This window comes from Oryctolagus cuniculus, chromosome 13 (assembly GCF_051225735.1).
Source record: "Oryctolagus cuniculus isolate XC-2025 breed Fujian yellow rabbit chromosome 13, ASM5122573v1, whole genome shotgun sequence".
Taxonomy (NCBI): domain Eukaryota; kingdom Metazoa; phylum Chordata; class Mammalia; order Lagomorpha; family Leporidae; genus Oryctolagus; species Oryctolagus cuniculus.
The window spans coordinates 52465826-52483727 of record NC_142879.1 but is presented as its reverse complement, the minus strand read 5'-3'; the positions used below and the strand labels follow the sequence as shown (position 1 = coordinate 52483727).

At 43.3% G+C, this 17902-nt stretch overlaps 1 protein-coding gene across 4 annotated transcripts in view; it reads right to left on the bottom strand.

Moving 5' to 3' along the window:
* Positions 1–17626, bottom strand: part of NTPCR (nucleoside-triphosphatase, cancer-related) — a 29397-nt gene extending 11771 nt beyond the window's left edge. For 2 of the 4 annotated variants that reach the window (XM_051821465.3, XM_089312278.1), the window contains exons 1-3: positions 17399–17614; positions 12427–12589; positions 11378–11474 (exon numbers count right to left, since the gene is read on the bottom strand). In XM_051821465.3, coding sequence (XP_051677425.1) covers positions 11378–11474; positions 12427–12589; positions 17399–17432 — 294 coding nt within the window. In that variant the 5' untranslated portion in view covers positions 17433–17614. Of the gene's footprint in view, positions 1–9870; positions 10431–11377; positions 11475–12426; positions 12590–17398 lie in introns of those variants that run through there. The other 2 variants (XM_089312279.1, XM_002717363.5) reach the window with 2 other exon arrangements.
* Positions 17627–17902: the final 276 nt, after the last annotated feature.

Below are 17902 nucleotides of genomic sequence, written 5' to 3'. Positions count from 1 at the left end.
ATATAGGAAAAATGTAAATACAAAATACACACTTCATTTAACCAAAATATTGAAATAAGAGCAACCTAATTAAAGTAGTTTTTGCCTTATTCTGAATGATTTGCGTAATATATATTTCTGGTGGTATTAATTAATGTATTTTTTGAATATCAAACACACAGAGTGGCTTCTGAGCTTGTCCATCTGGGACATGAAGTGTTGAAAATCATGGTAGGGAAGTAGGGGTCTACCAGAAGTCAGGCAGCAGAGCCATGGCCCTGCCCTTCCAACGCCACAAGTTCTGGGCAAACAGAAAGAAAGGCAAATGGTCACAGTAGCCACTGCCGAGCCAGCTCACAAGTCCTCTCACCCTGAAGTTAGCTAAAACTGCAGGCCCCCAACCAGACTTTCTGTTGTTTATTCCAAGCCTTCATGTTTCAGAACTCCTTCACAGTCTGGTGGCATGTGGACTGTGTGTCCCCAGGAAGGAGTCAGGACAAGATGTCTAGACTATTGCACACGCCCGGCCTTGCTCCACTTAGACCCACCCTGGGCAGAAGCTCCTCTCACAGACATGCCAGAGATTCCCACCCCAAGGCTTAGGCTGACTAGTCCTGAGGCTCCTCCTGGGTGCCCTAGGTGACTTCCCGGGGACCCAAGAGCTCACCCACACAATAACCTGATCCAGAGCACCCCAACCCTTGTGGCATTTCCTAAGCTGCAAGAACTATCCTCAGACCAAAACAGCATCTGCTGGCTGACAGCTCAGTGGGATGAAGAACCCAATATTCCTGATCCCAGAACTCCTGTACCAGCCTGGACATTTGGGCTCCTGGGACTCCATAACAGATGTATGGCCCCACTCTTGCCTCTGGGTTTTTGGTAAACACAAATCAAACTGAGTTGGGCCGGCGCTGTGGCTTAGCGGGTTAGCATCCTGGCCTGAAGCACTGGCATCCCATGTGGGCGCCGGTTTGAGATCCGGCTGCTCCACTTCCGATACAGCTCTCTGCTATGGCCTGGGAAAGCAGTAGAAGATGGCCCAAATTCTTGGGCCCCTGCACCCATGTGGGAGACCCGGAAGAAGCTCCTGGCTCCTGGCTTCGGATTGGCGCAGCTCCAACAGTTGTGGCCAATTGGGGAGTGAACCATCGGATGGAAGACCTCCCTCTCTCTGCCTCTCCTTCTCTCTCTGTGTAACTTTGACTTTCAAATAAATAAATAAATCTTTAAAAAAAAATCTGTGATGGGATGTACCTGCCAAGGTACTGCCACCCATCACCTCACCTCACTGAACTCCCAAGGAAAAACAGCCAGAGCTATTCCTCTGTTCAAGGCCTCCTAAAGAGCCAGGGTTTAGAGCATTTTACAATCATTTGTGTTCAGTCCTCCTACCAACTTCACAGAACAGGTATCAGCATCTCTGTTTTATAGATGAAAAAGGAAGTCAGAGGTTGAATGACTTATGCAAAGTCAGAGAGCACAGGGACAGAGTTAGAATCAAACCCAAGATCACTTGACGCCAAAGCCCCCCTTCCACACCCCATGTGCAACACAGCTGCACGTTTTCATCCTGAAATATGGAAGAGCGATATCCAGGAAATTCATCTAACACTGAAGAAACCGATCTTTTCTCCAACAAGAAGGAAGAGTCCTCTACTTTCTAGAGGTCTACAAAGGAATAGACAGAAACCTCAATTTCTTTTTAAATATTAATTAAGTAATTAATTAAGAGAGAGAAAGAGAAAGAGAGAGAGAGAATCTTCCACCTGCTTCCCGAAATGACTAACAGCTGGGGCTTGGCCAAGCCAAAGTCAGGAGCCCCTAATTCCACCCAGGTCTCCCGTATGGGTATAAAGCCCAAGTTCTTGGGCCATCTTCTGCTGCTTTCTCAGACACATTAATAGAGAGCTGGACTGGAAGCAGAGCAGCTGGGATTCAAACTGGTGCTCCAATATGGGATGGCGGCTTTGCAAGTGGCAGCTTAATGTACACCACATTGCTCGTCCCCCTATTTTATATATTTACAGATACACATACAAGGAGAGAGAGTAAGAAACAATAAGGGAAATTGAGCTAAAAATGTTAAACACAGTTGAGAAATGAGCATTTAGCCTAGGAATTAAGACATCTGCATTGCATTCCACACTGGAGTTGCCAAAGTTCTACCTGAAGATGTAGCTCCTGACTCCAGCTTCCTACTAATGCAGATCCTGGAAAGCAGCAGTGATGGCTCAAGTAACTGGGTTTCTGCTACTCAAATGGGGAGACCCTTGAATTCCTGGCTCCCAACTTAGGCTCTGCATTAGCCCCAGGTTTGGCCATCTGGGGAGCAAACCAGTGGCCATGAGCAAATTTTTTCTGTCTCTCCCTTTCTCCTTCTCAAATAATTTTAAAAAGACCTTTTTTAAAAAAAAGATTTATTTATTTATTTGAAAGTCAGAGTTACACAGAGAGAAGGAGAGACCGAGAGAGAGAGAGAGAGAGAGAGAGAGAGAGAAGTCTTCCATCTGCTGGTTTACTCCCCAGTTGGCTGCAAAGAAGCCAGGAGCCAGGAGCTTCCATCTGGCTCTCCCATGCAGGTGCAGGGGCCCAAGGACTTGGGCCATCCTCTATTGCTTTTCCAGGCCATAACAGAGAGCTGGATAGGAAGTGGAACAACTGAGACTCGAACCGGTGCCCATATGGGATGTCTGCCCTGCAGGTAGCGGCCACAGTGCCGGCCCCAAAAGAATTTTTTTTTTAATAGTTGACTCTGGATGTGTTCACAGTGCTTTTTCACTACTCAAAAGTAGTGCAACTTCACAAGTAAAATTATATACACACAAAGTTTTAAAAATTAGAATCAGTAGACAAAAAGAAAAATGCACATACAGGTACTTTCTCAGTATAACAGATTCAAGAAAACCATCAGATAATCATATGTGAACTTCCTTCTAGAAGACAGTACAGCTTTAGACTGACATGTAAGGGAGGTATGAAAGGACAGAAGGACGTATGAGAAATAGGACAAAGCAGGTGAGTAAAAGGCAAAAAGGCAATAGTTTATAAAAACTCAGCTCTAGTCCTACTTAAGGTGTGTTTGGCTTTTCCCTGTTTCTCGAGAGTGGGCTGCAAAAACTTCACAAAAGTGAGTGTCATCACCCAGGCCAAAATCCTGCTCAGCATCTAAGCTCATGGAACCTCACCATGGCCAGCAATGCTTAATCTTGAAGACTCAGTCCCTGCCCAGAAGGAAGGAGAGAGAGACCACCAATGGGGTCATCATACAGATCTGGCAGCATGAGCTGCAGAGACAAGCTCATCCTGAATGTGCAGCTCATCTTCCCATTTTGATTTGCTGCAGCAATGGTTTTACTGACTATTTTCAAAAGTTTTATGTCTGTAGCAGATAGCTTATAATTTCCCTGCAACACACACATGTAATCACAATGTAGAGAAACAGAAGTAGAGGAGGAACAAAGAAACTCATTCTAGGCTTGCTAACTACAATGAAGGAAATTTCAAAGCAAAGCTGAGGCTCTTGCCAGCCTTTCCAGAATGCATCCTGACTAGATCTTGATTTTTCTGAATCCTTTCTGAAGTCCAGTGGCCTTTAATACTTAGAGGTACTTCCAGGTCAAGTGTTCAACAAAAACCTTTCCTTGGACAGCAGACCTCTCATCCCTTTCAAATGAACTTCTGATGATCTGAAACAGAATCTATTTCAGAATCTAAAGCAGATCCTGCTCCCTGAAACAAACATACTTTGCAGCCTTATTTTGATTAAAACAGGAAAATACAAGGTTCTGATCTAACTTATTATTCCTTCTTTGTAAAAATTGCCATTGTTCAGCCTAGAAAACAGGGCTGTGAGCAGATGTTCTTTGTTCTTTAAAATTCAATCCACTGTTACCTTTTTATGTGAGCAGGAGATATATTGAAAACCAGAGTTAAATCCTATATCACATCAAATTTTAATAAGGTACGCAGTGTAGCTGTCAAAAATATCATTATGAAAATGGCCAACATTATCCTATCAGCCTTGATCATTAGAAAACTAAAACACAATCCTAATTATAGCAGCTTCAGAAAATAGAAGAGTCCGATGATTAACCTTACCAAGAAGAGTTTTACAGATAGAAATGGAGAGAAACAGAAACTGTTTTTGGCTGTGAAGAATGAAGACTGTCTAAAATATTAAGATGTCCTTTATATCAAAATTATTACAGTTTTGTATAGTTCCAATCAATTTCATGTAAGACTTCTCTTTAATGGGCAATAAAATCTGGATCCTATGGTTCATGTCAGCTCTGCCACTTACAAGCTATGTGCCTCAGCACAATTTACTTTCTACTCTATGCCTCTGTTTCCTCATTTGTAAAACAGGAATACAGTGATAGTGTTTTCAGGATTAAGGATGTTTGTATCTGGCATAAAGTTTATACTCAGTAACAGTGAACTGCTACTATCTGGAAGAATAAGCCAAACAATTTTTGAAGAATAGTTTAAGTAATTAACATAGTATATAAAATTGCCTAGTAGTGATGCAAGAAGCAAACAGATTAAAGGAAGAGAACAGATAACCCTAAAACATTATATATACATACATGTTATTTTAACTATAATTTATGAAGCATAATAATTTAGAAATGGGTTTTCTAACAAATAGTTTTAGTAAATGAAATATCTGAAAGAAAAGCAATTGAGAGCCTCATTGTATGTTACATTCAAAATAAATCCAGATGGATTAAAAACATAAGCATGTTTTTAAAAAGCATACCAGGGGCCAGCATTGTGGGTTAAGCTGCAGCCTGCAATGAGAGCATCGCATACGGGTACCAGTTCAAATCCCAGCTGCTCCACTTCCAGATCCAGCTTCCTGCTGATGACCTGAGAAAAGTAGTGGAAGATGGCCAAAATGCTTGGGCCTGTACCCACATTGGAGACTGGCTGAAGCTTCTGGCTCTGGCCTGGTCTAGCCCTGGCCATTGCGGCCATCTGGGGAGTGAACCAGCAGTTGGAAGATCTCTCTGTCTCTAACTCAAGAAAAGTACACTGGGTGTGGGCATTTAGCCTAGCAGTTAAGACACCTGTACCCAACACTAGAGTACCTGGGTTCAATTCCCAGCTCTGGTTCCTGACTCCAGCTTCTTGCTAATGCAGACCCTGTGATACAGCAGTGACAGCTCAAGCAGTTAGGTTCTTGTCACCCACGTAGAAGAACTGGACTGTGATCCCAGCTCCCGGCTTTGTCCCAGGCCTAGTTCAGGACCCTGCAGGCATTTGGGGAGTCAAACAACAGATGGGAGCTCTCTCTCAGTGCTCTCTATCTCTGCCTCTTAAATAAACAATTAATTTTTTTTTAAAAAGTACATAGCAGGAGAAACATACAGGTAAAATTTCATATTGATTTAGAACATAAGCAGACTTTCTCTATATTAAAAAAAAATCAGCAAAATGATCAACTTAAAAAAATGAATCAAGAAATAAAAAGGTTATTTGCCTTACAAAAGGTTTCTTTAAGCCAAAAGAGAAAATCAGGAAGGAGAAACAAACAATTTAGATTAAAAAAAACCTTCCCCAATAAAGAATTGAAAAACATGTCACCTCATTACTAACTTAAAAATGGAAATCAAAGCAAAGCGGGGTTGGGGGGTGGGGGTAGAGGGTTTGTAATGAAAATCAATAGAAGGCCAGCGCCGCGGCTCACTAGGCTAATCCTCCGCCTTGCGGCGCCGGCACACCGGGTTCTAGTCCCGGTCGGGGTGCCGGATTCTGTCCCGGTTGCCCCTCTTCCAGGCCAGCTCTCTGCTGTGGCCCGGGAGTGCAGTGGAGGATGGCTTGGGCCCTGCACCCCAAGGGAGACCAGGAGAACCACCTGGCTCCTGCCATCGGATCAGCGTGGTGCGCAGGCCACAGCGCACTGGCTGCGGCGGCCATTGGAGGGTGAACCAACGGCAAAAGGAAGACCTTTCTCTCTCTCTCTCTCTCACTGTCCACTCTGCCTGTCAAAAAAAAAAAAAAAAAGAAAATCAATAGAAGATTTAGCTCTGGCAAAAGTGCACCACAACAAACACACTCACTGGCAGGGCACAGAGTGACACATGTGTCACAGAAGCCCTCAGCTGCACCAGCAAAACCCAGAAGAGAACACCCCTTAACTTTTTTTTTTTTTTTTTTTGACAGGCAGAGTGGACAGTGAGAGAGAGAGAGAGAGAGAAAGGTCTTCCTTTTGCCGTTGGTTCACCCTCCAATGGCCACTGTGGCCGGCTTCTCCTGGTCTCCCATGCGGGTGCAGGGCCCAAGCACTTGGGCCATCCTCCACTGCACTCCCAGGCCACAGCAGAGAGCTGGACTGGAAGAGGAACAACCGGGACAGAATCCGGTGCACCGACCAGGACTAGAACCTGGTGTGCCAGCGCCGCAGGCGGAGGAGTAGCCTATTGAGCCACGGCACCGGCTACCCCTTAACTTTTAGAACCTTCCACTTCTAGAAGCTTCCCAAGAAAATAACTGCAGTCACATACAAAGGGTGTTTGGTTGCAAGGTTACAGTAGTGATAAATAACCTAAATGTCTACCACTGAGGGAATAATAGATGATGATGAAAATCATACTATGAAGTATTATGCAATCATTAAAACATCAGTTTTGAAGACTTTCATGTGATGAGACCATAGCTCATGTCACGCAATCATATTAAGGGACAAACAAACCACACCTGTAAAACTAGATATATAGCATTTTCCCTAAATTTGGATGTGTTAATAAGTAAACTAGATATTGAAAAGGGCAGAACACAAGATACTAACTGTGGCTAATTTGGCATTGAAATTATGAGTTACTTATATTTTATATTTTTACAAATTTTCTATTATGAGTATGCAGAACTTTAATAAGCAAAAAATAAATTTGGTTGTCTAAAAGGAAAGATGCCACCATGGCATAGGAATGAAAAATGTTAATAGTCAAACCTACTAGGGGCTTTCTAGACCAAGCACGCGTTATATTTTCCTAGTTCCCAGAGACACCCATGACAGTCTGGCTCAGTCTCATTCCTGTGGAAGGAAATATAACAAGAGCATCCCTGAAAGGTGGGGCCTGGCCTGGGCCAGAGCTTTCTCCTTGGCCTTCTCTGCCCTTCCCTCACCTCAAGCTGCTTTTCAGCTCCCACGTTTTTACCTCCCTACCTGTAAAGAGACACAGCCCCTCTGGCCCAATCAGGGAATTATGTGTTTCATGGTATTTGAGGAAAGAAAAAAAAATCTCAAACTACCTTTCACCAGTAGTAAATTTCTTACTCATGATAGTTATTTCCTAACTTACTGTGAGAGTCTGTTTTTATAGGTCACAAGCAGTATAAACTAACATTGTATCCCTGAACTGCCGAGTTTTATTTCCCTAAAATGTGGTTTCTTTCTAAAGCTGCCAGTTTACTTGGGCATTTTGATTATAAATAACAAAAACTGTTTACTTATACTCTTCCATTTTTGTTGTCTAGGTAATCATTTTTTCAAGTTCAAAGGCAAGTCACTAATTCCTTCTCATTTTTTTTATCTCAATATAATATGTGGAAAGGGAGAAATTTTTCTGCTCCAACAGGGAAATCTAAGCCTGAATGGGTAAGAAGCCTCTACTGGGAACTTTTCCCACAGGAACACGAATATCCATATTTGCAATAAGAGTATAAAATATTGGGAGAAATCTTCTTTTCTTTACTTTTTAATTAAAAAACAGATTCAGGCTCCTGATGCGGTCAGCATATGATCCCTTATATACTCTTGCAGCTAGATATTAGGATGCCTGTGCACACTCTTCTTCTGCTCTGAGAAAGGTAAGGAAAAATCAATTCTTTATATTGATCCAATGCCCAAAGCCAGAATCTTCACTTGGAATTTCATTTGAGGTATTTCACTTGCCTTTTGAACATTTAAGTAAAGAAGTATGCATGTAATGGGAAAAGAACTAGAAAAATACCAGGTTTTCTGATTGCTTTCATGAAATAGAGTCATCCTAATGGCCCCTAGCACAGGGTCTGTACTGTTCCAAGAGGAAAGAAACAGAAAAAGAGGAGGAAACAGAGGGGATAAAGCAAAGGAGTGCTATGTGGGCTCTGATGACAAGCAGCCCTGACCAAATCAGATTGCAAAACAACTGGCAGCCTTCAGAAATTAGAGGCTGTCATGGGCAGGCTGTATCTAAAATTTTTAGCCCAAAGCCCTCCATTGCACATTTTGAACTAAACTCTAAATGTTAAGGAGCAGAGAGCCAAAGGGTCTATGAAGAGAGCATGCTAGCCAGAGAAAATGGACGTGTTAAGGGCCTACAGTTTGCATGACCCTGGCATGGGTGGGCAACGTGTTTGAGTCAGCGGGACTGGAGGATGGTGAGATGAGGAGGCTGGAGGCTAGTAGGGATAAACCTGGCCACTGCATAAACACTGGACTCTACTCCTGACAAAATGGAAACCTCTGGAAGCTTTGTAATTCATTCTTGAAACATGTCTGTATCATTTAATTTTCACAAAAGTAAATCAAAGTAGTAAGTCTATAATAAATGAAACCCACATTCCTTAACATGGTCCACAAACCCTGTATCAAATGACCCTATCAACCTCACCAACTATACCTTTTTCTTCATCTTCTCCTGCCCCAGAGATCTAAAGTTTTAGTGTACTTGTTCCTGTCACCTAGAATATTCTCACCACCACTATGACCATCATCATCATCATCACCACACACACACACACCCCCAACACTTGCTCTTTCTTAGAATAAAGCCTTCTGATTTTTTCCTTTCAGTTTATTTATTTATATATTTTTTGATAGGCAGAGTTAGTGAGAGAGACAGAGAGAAAGGTCTTCCTATCCGTTGGTTCACCCACCAAATGGCCGCTGCGGCCAGCGTGCCGATCTGAAGCCAGGAGCCAGGTGCTTCTCCTGGTCTCCCATATGGGTGCAGGGCCCAAGCACTTGGGCCATCCTCCACTGCCTTCCCGGGCCACAGCAGAGAGCTGGCCTGGAAGAGGAGCAACCGGGACAGAATCCGGCACCCTGACCGGGACTAGAACCCAGGGTGCCAGCGCCACAGGCAGAGGATTAGCCTAGTGCCAAGGCGCCGGGCATCGTTTCAGTTTAAATGTCACCTGCTCAGAGCTTTTCTGATCACCTGGCCTAAAATTGGTTCCTCACCTTTCTTTCATAGCCTCCTGCCCTTTTCCCTCAAGACACTTATGACAGTGTCAATTTACTTGCTTAATGTCCACAGTTCTCACTAGATTGACAGTTTTGAGAGAGTAGAAAACATGTCTTTTCTGTTCATGACTGTATATCCAGGACTTGATAACCACCTGGATAAGAGGATGCAAAAACAATATATAATCAATGAAATCAAACTAAAACTTGGTTCCAACTTGGCAAACCTTTAGCCACAGTAACCAAGGAAAAAAGGGAAGACTTAAATAACTAAAATAAGGAATGAGAAAAGGGACAATTGTATGTCAACAAATTACCATAACATCCATGAAATGGACTAACTACCAAAAGACACAAATTACTACAACTGATTTAACAAGAAATAAAAAAATGAACATACCTATAAGTAAAGGACTGAACAGTAATTAAAAAACTTATGCAGAAAAGCATAAGACCACATGGCTATACTGGTGGATTCTACTTATTAAACATACAAAGAAAAATTAATACCAGCCATTCACAAACTCTCCCAAAAATTAGAAAATGGGGAAACACTTCCTAATTCATTCTACTGGACCAGTATTACCCTGACATCAAAACTAGACAATGACATATACAGAAAAGAAAGCTACAAACCATACCTCTATGACTATAGTAGAAATTGTCAACAAAATACTAGTAAATTGAATACAGCCACATATAAAAAGTTGTATACATCATGACCAGGAGGGATTTATTCCCATAAAATAAAGTTTATTAAATTCCCAAAAATCAATATAATACATCTTATTAATACAATAAAGGAAGAAAATCATCAAATCACTTTGATAAACAAAGAACAAGGACAAAATCAAAAACTCCTTTGTAAAACACTCAAGAAACTAGAGAGCTTCTTCAACATGATAAAGGCCACATATACAGAATCCATAGCTAAAATCATACTTAATAGTGAATGATTGAGTGTCTTCTCCCTAAGATCAGGAATAAGACAAGGTTATCCATTCTTTTTTTTTTTTTTTACCACTTTCAGTCAACAATTCACTGGAGGGGCTGCGCCGTAGTGCAGTAGGTTAATCCTCCGCCTGTGGCACCGGTATCCCATATTTGCGCTGGTTCTAGTCCTGGCTGCTCCTCTTCCAATCTAGCTCTCTGCTATGTCCTGGGAAAGCAGTTGAAGATGCCCCAAGTCCTTGGGCCCCTGCACCCGCGAGGGAGACCTGGAAGAAGCTCCTGGCTCCTGGCTTCGGATTGGCACAGCTCTGGCCGTTGTAGCCATCTGGGAGTGAACAAATGGAAGGAAGACCTTTCTCTCTGTCTCTCTCTCTCTCTCTCACTGTCTGTCTACCTCTCAAATAACTAAATAAAATCTTAAAAAAAAAATTCACTGGAGGTTCTAGACAAGGCAATTAGGCACAAATATGAAATAAAAGACTTACAATGTGGAAAAGAAGAATTCATAAGACATCAAGGGCTGGCACTCTGGTGCAGCAGGTAAAGCCACTGCCTGCAGTGCTGGAATCCCATATGGGCACCGTTTCTAGTCCTGGCTGCTCTAATCCAGCTTTTTGCTATGGCCTGGAAAGTCTTTGGGCCCCTTCACCCATGTGAGAGACCTGGAAGAAGCTCCAGGCTCCTGGCTTTGGATTGGTCCAACTCCAGCCACTCGGGGAGTGAACCAGTGAATGGAAGACCTCTCTCTCTCTGCCTCTGTAACTCTGCCTTTCAAATAAATAAATAAATAATAATAATAAAAGAAATCATAAGACATCAATAAAACTGCTGTTTTTTTTAAAGATATAGTGATATTATGTGGTAGATGCTTAGAGTACCTAATGGGAATTCAACAACTATTGGCCAATATGTTTAAATAATGACATTTTCTCCTACTAACTGTTTGCTATGCTGTGTAAATAGGTTATTATAGAAACATGAGAAAAAAGAAGAAAAACTTGTTTTGGGAACCTTGTTAGCTAGGCATCAGTATTCCCAACATAAAGTATTTATATGTGCTGAATGAGACAAACAGTTTACTAGAAGCTCAGAGTGGTAGAAGATTATATTCTAAGCATTTTTATTAAGACTCAATCACCTGAAGACTTTTACACTACAAAATGCAAAACTAATCTCCCTTTAACAGCTAAAGCCATTCTGTTCCCAGGACTAGCAATTCCCACAGTGTAACAAGTGCAGAAGGACTTAAAAAAAACAAAACCACATACTCACATTTCGCAGGACGGGAAGCGCCAACTGCTCAAAAGAAGTCACGTCAACCACATACTGCCCAACTCGGCATTCACGTTTTCCAGGTGGAGGCTCTGACCTGAATGAGAAGACACTGTGTTCTTTGTTGAAGACTCCTGTATTGATGAGTGGTTTCAGCTGCTCTGCTGAGCCTCTGGCCTTCTGCGTATGCTAGGTCATCCTTAATAATCACCTACACAAAAAGCAGTGGTGTACAAAGCTGATCTGATTTGGTTTTCTCTTCTGAGAACAGAGCTACCACTAAGTGTCCAACAATGGGCTTTGCAGTTATGATGGTGGGAACATTCCCACAGCTCCAGGCAGCTATTACACAAATTATCTTTGAAGAAAATGGCACTAATTTGGCACAAGTCTGGCACAGTAGTTAAATTGCTGCTTGGGACACCGGCATCCCATATGGGAATGCTTGGGTTTGAGTCCTGGCTCTGTTCCCTATACCAGCTTCCTGCTAATGCACACCCTGGGAGGTAGGTGACTGCTTAGGCACTTGGGTCTCTGCCTCCCACATGAGACGGCTGGATTGTGTTCCAGGCTCCTGGCTTTGGCATGGCCCACCCGAGTTACTACGGGCATTTGGGGAGTGAAGCAGAGGGTAGAAGATTTCCCTCTTTCTGTCTCTACCTGTCTCTGCCATTCAATTAAAAACTAAAAAAGTAAAGAATAGTAGTACTGAGAAACAGGGCCAAGAATTAGAAATGAGAAGAGTTTATGACTCAGTGGAATTAAGTTTCAAGTGAAATATGACTTCTTACATATGTTTTTCATGTGATAGTCTCATTCTGTTTTTGTTCTCTGAGAAATCTCTAAAGGCCAAGATTCTCAAGACATGATCACCTGGTTCAATCCTGTACCCAGGGAGAAACTTGACACCTGAACAAAAAGCAGAGTGAAGGGCTCCACGAGGTATTTACTTTGGTGAACTCAACTCTTGTTGAGTCAGAATAGAAAAGCTCCCAAACACAGAAAGACAGCTCAGGGCATAAAACAGTATAGCAGTGAGTTCTCAGTACCCGGTTCTAGATAAAGGCCCCCGGGAGCCAGACAGTGTGACGACATCAAATCCTATTCTTCTCCCTCCCTGTCTGACTTCTTCTGTGTAGAATCCATCCACAGGCACACCAGAGGACCTTAACACCTCACTGGTTTTCTGGATTAGTGTTGTTTTTCCGACCCCTAAAAAAAGAGAGAGAGAGAAAGCCCGTTAAGAAACACTCCCTTGCTGGCACACACAACACTTACTGACTCCAAGAGAGCAATCATGCTTGGTTGAAAAATGGGCTACAAATGGATTTTATGAATATTAATTCCACTTAAAGTTTGATTGCTCCAGGTGTGAATCATTTTTAAAGCAGAAACAAGCATTATAAAAATATGAATGATATCTAGAAGTTTATTTTTAAGTTCTAAAACATTATCAGTTTTGTCACATACACAATCCCAGAACCGCCTGAATGGCTTTCTCATGGTGTTCTCAAATGCAGTTTACATCCAAGGAGAAAAACTTGTTTTCTCCTGGGTTTCCCCTCCTCACCTGTCTACCTAGGAAGTATAGCCAGTCATGCTTGTGTCAGAAGCCGGGCACTTTAAACTAGGATTTTAATCCTCAGGAGACTGTGGACCTAGCCCTAACAGTGGGAAAATCTCTTCACTGCTCCCTGGGCTCTCTCTCTTCTGAAAATGTATCTCTTAAATACCAGGAACACGTGAGCTTTTCCACAAGAGCAATCCAACAGGTTGGCAGCACCTCCCAACACCATCTTCCCCACTGTAACTTCAAGTGGCCCTAATTCCTTCACCAGTTAGAACCCCCTGCCCCCACCGCACTCTCTTTCTCCCTATCTCTGCCCCTTCCTTTGCCCAAGTCTGGCCTGCCAACTACTCTGACAAACTCCATGTGTTCACAAGCACCAACAAGTTCCACCAGATATTTTCATTAGCATTATGGAACCATGCAGACAAAGCTTTAGCACACTTTTATATACACTTTCTTGGTTAAGTCCTCACAGCTATCCTTTGCGGCAGTTACCCTTATTTTAGAGTTAAAGAGAACAAGGCAGGGGCTGGAACTGAGGTACGGCAGACTGAGCCACCATGTACAATGCCAGCATCCTGTACCAGAGTGCTGGTTTGAGTCCTGGCAGCTCTGTTTCTGCTTCAGCTTCCTGTTGGTGTGCCTGGGAAAGCAGCAGTTTGGCCTGAAGTGCTTGAACCACTGCTATCCATGTAGGAGACTCAGACAGTTCCTGGCTCCTGGGTTTGACCTTGCCTAGCTCCAGCTGTTGTGGCCATTTAGGGAGGAAGCCAGCAGGTAGCATTGTCTCTCCTTCTCTTTGTCACTGCCTTTAAACAAACAAATCTTTAATGAAAGGGGAGGGAGGGAGGGTAGGAGAGAGAGAGGAAAGAACAGGAAGACAGACAACCAAAGGCATACAGGGCTTAGGTTATACCAAAGGTTATATACTTAGTAAGAACCATACATTTCAACATGAGCCTTATCAGCTGCTATTCCTTTTTAAAAGTGAGCCTACATTCTAGTATGGATTTGGGTCAGTGGTTGCATGATTCCCAGTAAAGGAAATATAGGGACAACTGCCAGCAGGTGTCCAACTATCTTGAGATACTAGAGTTGCAAATCATAGTACTTCTATGGCTACTCACACAGAGTTTTCCATGTTCCTCAAGATGTCATTTAAGTGTCCTTGAAATAAAATATGAGCTGTTAGTCTTATTAAATGTATCTCTTCTTCAAATTTCAAACAAAAATAACGGCACCTGGCCCTCTGGAACATGAACAGCAACCCAAGAAGCGTTCTAGCCCCGGTGAGCATGTGGCTGATAAGAGAACTGTATAAAACACAAAATGACAAAGTTCTAATCCCAGTTCTAATCCTCAGGAACTATCACTTTAGGAAAGTCACTGAAGAATCTGGTTAAGGCAAGTAAGTGGCACTGGTGGACGTGTAAACTGCTCTTCCTTTTCTGAAGGGAAATTTCAACGTGCCTACCACATACCCAGCAAGTCTACCACAGTAAATAATCTGGCAACAGTATAAAGATATGTAAAATGGGATGTTCATTGAAATATTAAAGCAACTACATGTTAATTACTAAGGGAATGTTAACTCTTAACAGCACCATGTATATGATAGCACAAAAATACACAGGAATATCACTTATCCATTAAGAATACTATCCACTTATGAGCACAGAAACAGACTACAATGTATGTAAACAATATATGAAAAAAGTTTAAGTAACATCAGAAATATATATTATCACACAATGACATTTTAAAAAGGTGAAGTATGTGTCCATAGAAAAAAAATGTAGTGAATATGGAAAAGTTTACCCTGCTGTGTCTGCATGTTGGAACTCTATGTGATTGTTGCTTTCTTCTTTAATGCTTTCTTGCATTTTTTGTCCTTACACTGTGCAGGTATTATTCTAAGAAAAAATAATGCTATTTATATTTTGAAAAGGGTAAAATGGAGCAACTATAATAATTCCTGTTCACAAAGTGTATACTGTAGGGACTTGTATGTTACATAGAACACAGGAAAGCATTAAATGGAAAGCATTTGGGTCAACTTCCTTTTTGCTTCTTTGCCTCTAGAGATCTTTGTTTTAAATTTTTCATCTTCATTAGTTGAGCCACTGCCATCTATACTGGCTAAAAATGATCTGTGCTGAAGGAGAGCCCAATAGGACAGTTCCACAGTACACACAGAAAACTCCACAATTATTTTAGTTTTGGTTCTCCCCTGAGCAGACCCTGAGATGAAGATTCAAGGGCAGGTAGTTTAACTTGGGATGTAACAAGCAATGCACTAGTAGGGAAGTAATCAGTCAGAAAGTGGAAAGAACAGCAACACAAGATGCATTATCAATCAAGTTCCCATTCCACTGGGGCTTAATTCCTCTGGGGAATCCTTGGAGTCAGGTTAGGGCACATGGCTCAGCTTTCCTGTCTGAGGCAGAGTTTACCTCTCACCAATCACAGGTTGAAGACTAATCCTGAGGGACAAGAGTTCCATGACTTTTCTGGTCTGTTGTATGTGCAGGCCAAGTGGGCTCCTGGAGCAAAGAAAGCCTTCCAAGATCAATCATAGATGCTGACAGTTGGGATGCTAGGGAGAATGTGCAGTGCCAGGAGCACCTGACAGCATGTGCATACAAGGGACCACTCTGAGAAGATATATCGCCTCGCTGATGGCCTGACCGTGTTCAGAGGATTTACACAGCAGCAGAGTTTGGGACTGAGTTGGTGAGAAAGAAACTTAGCCAATGAAAATACCAGTCAAAAACTGCAAATGGGGAAAACACTGTGTATAAAAGGAAAGGAAATTAGGTGTTACTACAAGTCTCTGTTACGATTAGCTTTTACGTGGTCATAATACTACAACCATTGACTATGAAGCTAATGAAAATCACCACTGCATTGGAAACGTGAGGAGGGAGAGGGCATTATGGCACAGCAGATTAAGACACCCCTGGGACACACACAACTCATGCTGGAGAGCCTGGTTCAAATCCTGGCTCCTCTGCTTCCTCATAATAAGTCCTGGGAGGCAGCATGTATTGGCTCAGGTACTTGGGTCCTTGTCACCCTGTGGGAGACCCAGATGATGTTCTGGACTCCTGGTTTCAGCCTCAGTTGGTCCTGGCTATTGTGGGCATTTGGAGAGTGAACCAGCAGATGGAATGTCAATCTCTGTCTCTCTCTGCCTCACTCTGTCTCTGCTCTTCAAATAAGTAAATCTTTTAAAGTAAAAGGAAAGATGTGGAGAAAGAAAAGACAGCTATGCTATAGAATTATTTGATTATTTCAACTATGTGATGAAATTTTGAAAAAGTGTCATAAAATTTTGATTAAAAGGCAGGCCAACACAATCACACTACACTAATAGGACACCTCCATTATGCAACACACAGATGTATTGGGAATCACCTGCTAAGTGTCAAACTATAATGAAGTTTTAAATAAAGGATGAACAAACTTTCAGAAGACAGTTCTCTGCAATACTTGGGAATGATCTGAACATCGAACACCTCTCTAGCCCCACCCCTACCACCTGGTAAAATAAATCCCAAAATCTGCAATATTAAAGGTAGTTTTTGCTACTTAAGTTTAAACATAATCATTATAATAAAGAGAATTCTAGACCCGGTGTTATCATCTTTGATATCTGAACTCACAGCCAACTTCAAAATTACACCTGCCTTGCAAAGGAGCTGAAGAATTCACTGGCTCCACTCATGGCCCATCTTCCCTCCTTGGCCTACCTGATGCTGCCCCCAGCTTCCTTGCCTCTCTTTTCAGTAATGCTTGGTACACGGGCAGCACCTTGGTTTAAAAGCATCTCCTGCTATAATCTCTAATTTCACCCATGCTATCTCATTTTGCAGATGAGAACTGCACAGTTCACAAGGTTGTGAGATTTGACACCAGCATTAGGAGGGGCCAGGCACGGACATGGGCATCTGAGAGGGGGTTTCTCCACCAGCAACCTCAATCACCAAAGAAATTCAAGAGGTCTGAACTTGGACACGAGGGCAGGGCAGGGCGGGTGGGGATTACTTCTTGGGTTTCTCTATCCTGCAACTGAATTTCCAGTTTCTTGTCCTTAGGAATACAGGCCAGGAGCCGCAGCATCTGTGAGTGTCACAAAATAAATCGGCCATCTTCGCATCAGTTGCTGTAGATCTGAAACCCATCTGTGCACTGTGCAACGCCAGCACAACATGCATGATCTCTGCCGCCACTGGCCGTGCCCGTCACAAGTCTGTTCTGGTCCCATTTACCCTGTCTTTAAAAGCACGTTTTCTGGGAAGCGGTACGCAGGCTTCAGACTCGGGCCTATCATTTAAATCGGGAACTTGAGAGTCCAGAACCCTGCGGCCCGCGAGCTCCCTCCGGGAGCAGCTACCGCGGGGGACTCCTCCACGCGGGTCCTCCCGGTGGGGAGACTCCGGTGGCGTTACCTGGGGGGCCCGTCAGGAACACGTGGCGGGCCATGCGGGCAGTCTGGGGTCGGGGTCCCACTCAGGATCTCCGTGCGAGGTTGGGCAGTGGATCCGGGTCGGGGTCGGGGTCGGGGTCGCAGCCGCGAGCAGGGTCCCACCCCTCGGGTGCCCAGGCCCCACCTCCGCCTCCCGGAAGCACGGCCCCACGGCCGCGCATGCTCTTTCACCGCGACCTCATTTGCGCATGCGCAGTCAGCCTCGGCGGCTACTTGGGTGCCTCAGGTGTCTGTAGAGGTTTAGAGGTCAGTGGTCCGGTGTCTGGGGTGCTGGGCTTATGTGGAGTGTTTCCAGGCTTACGCACGTGAGAACGTTGAGTCCCTAAATCACTGCTACTCCAAATGAGCGCCGTCTCCTGAGACTTCTGTCCGTGGGACTAGGACCTGCGGGCTGAAATTCCCCCAGGCTGCCGAGAGACTGCCCTTCTGTGGAAGGTTTGAGTCCCGGAAGCGCCCCTCGGAGGAG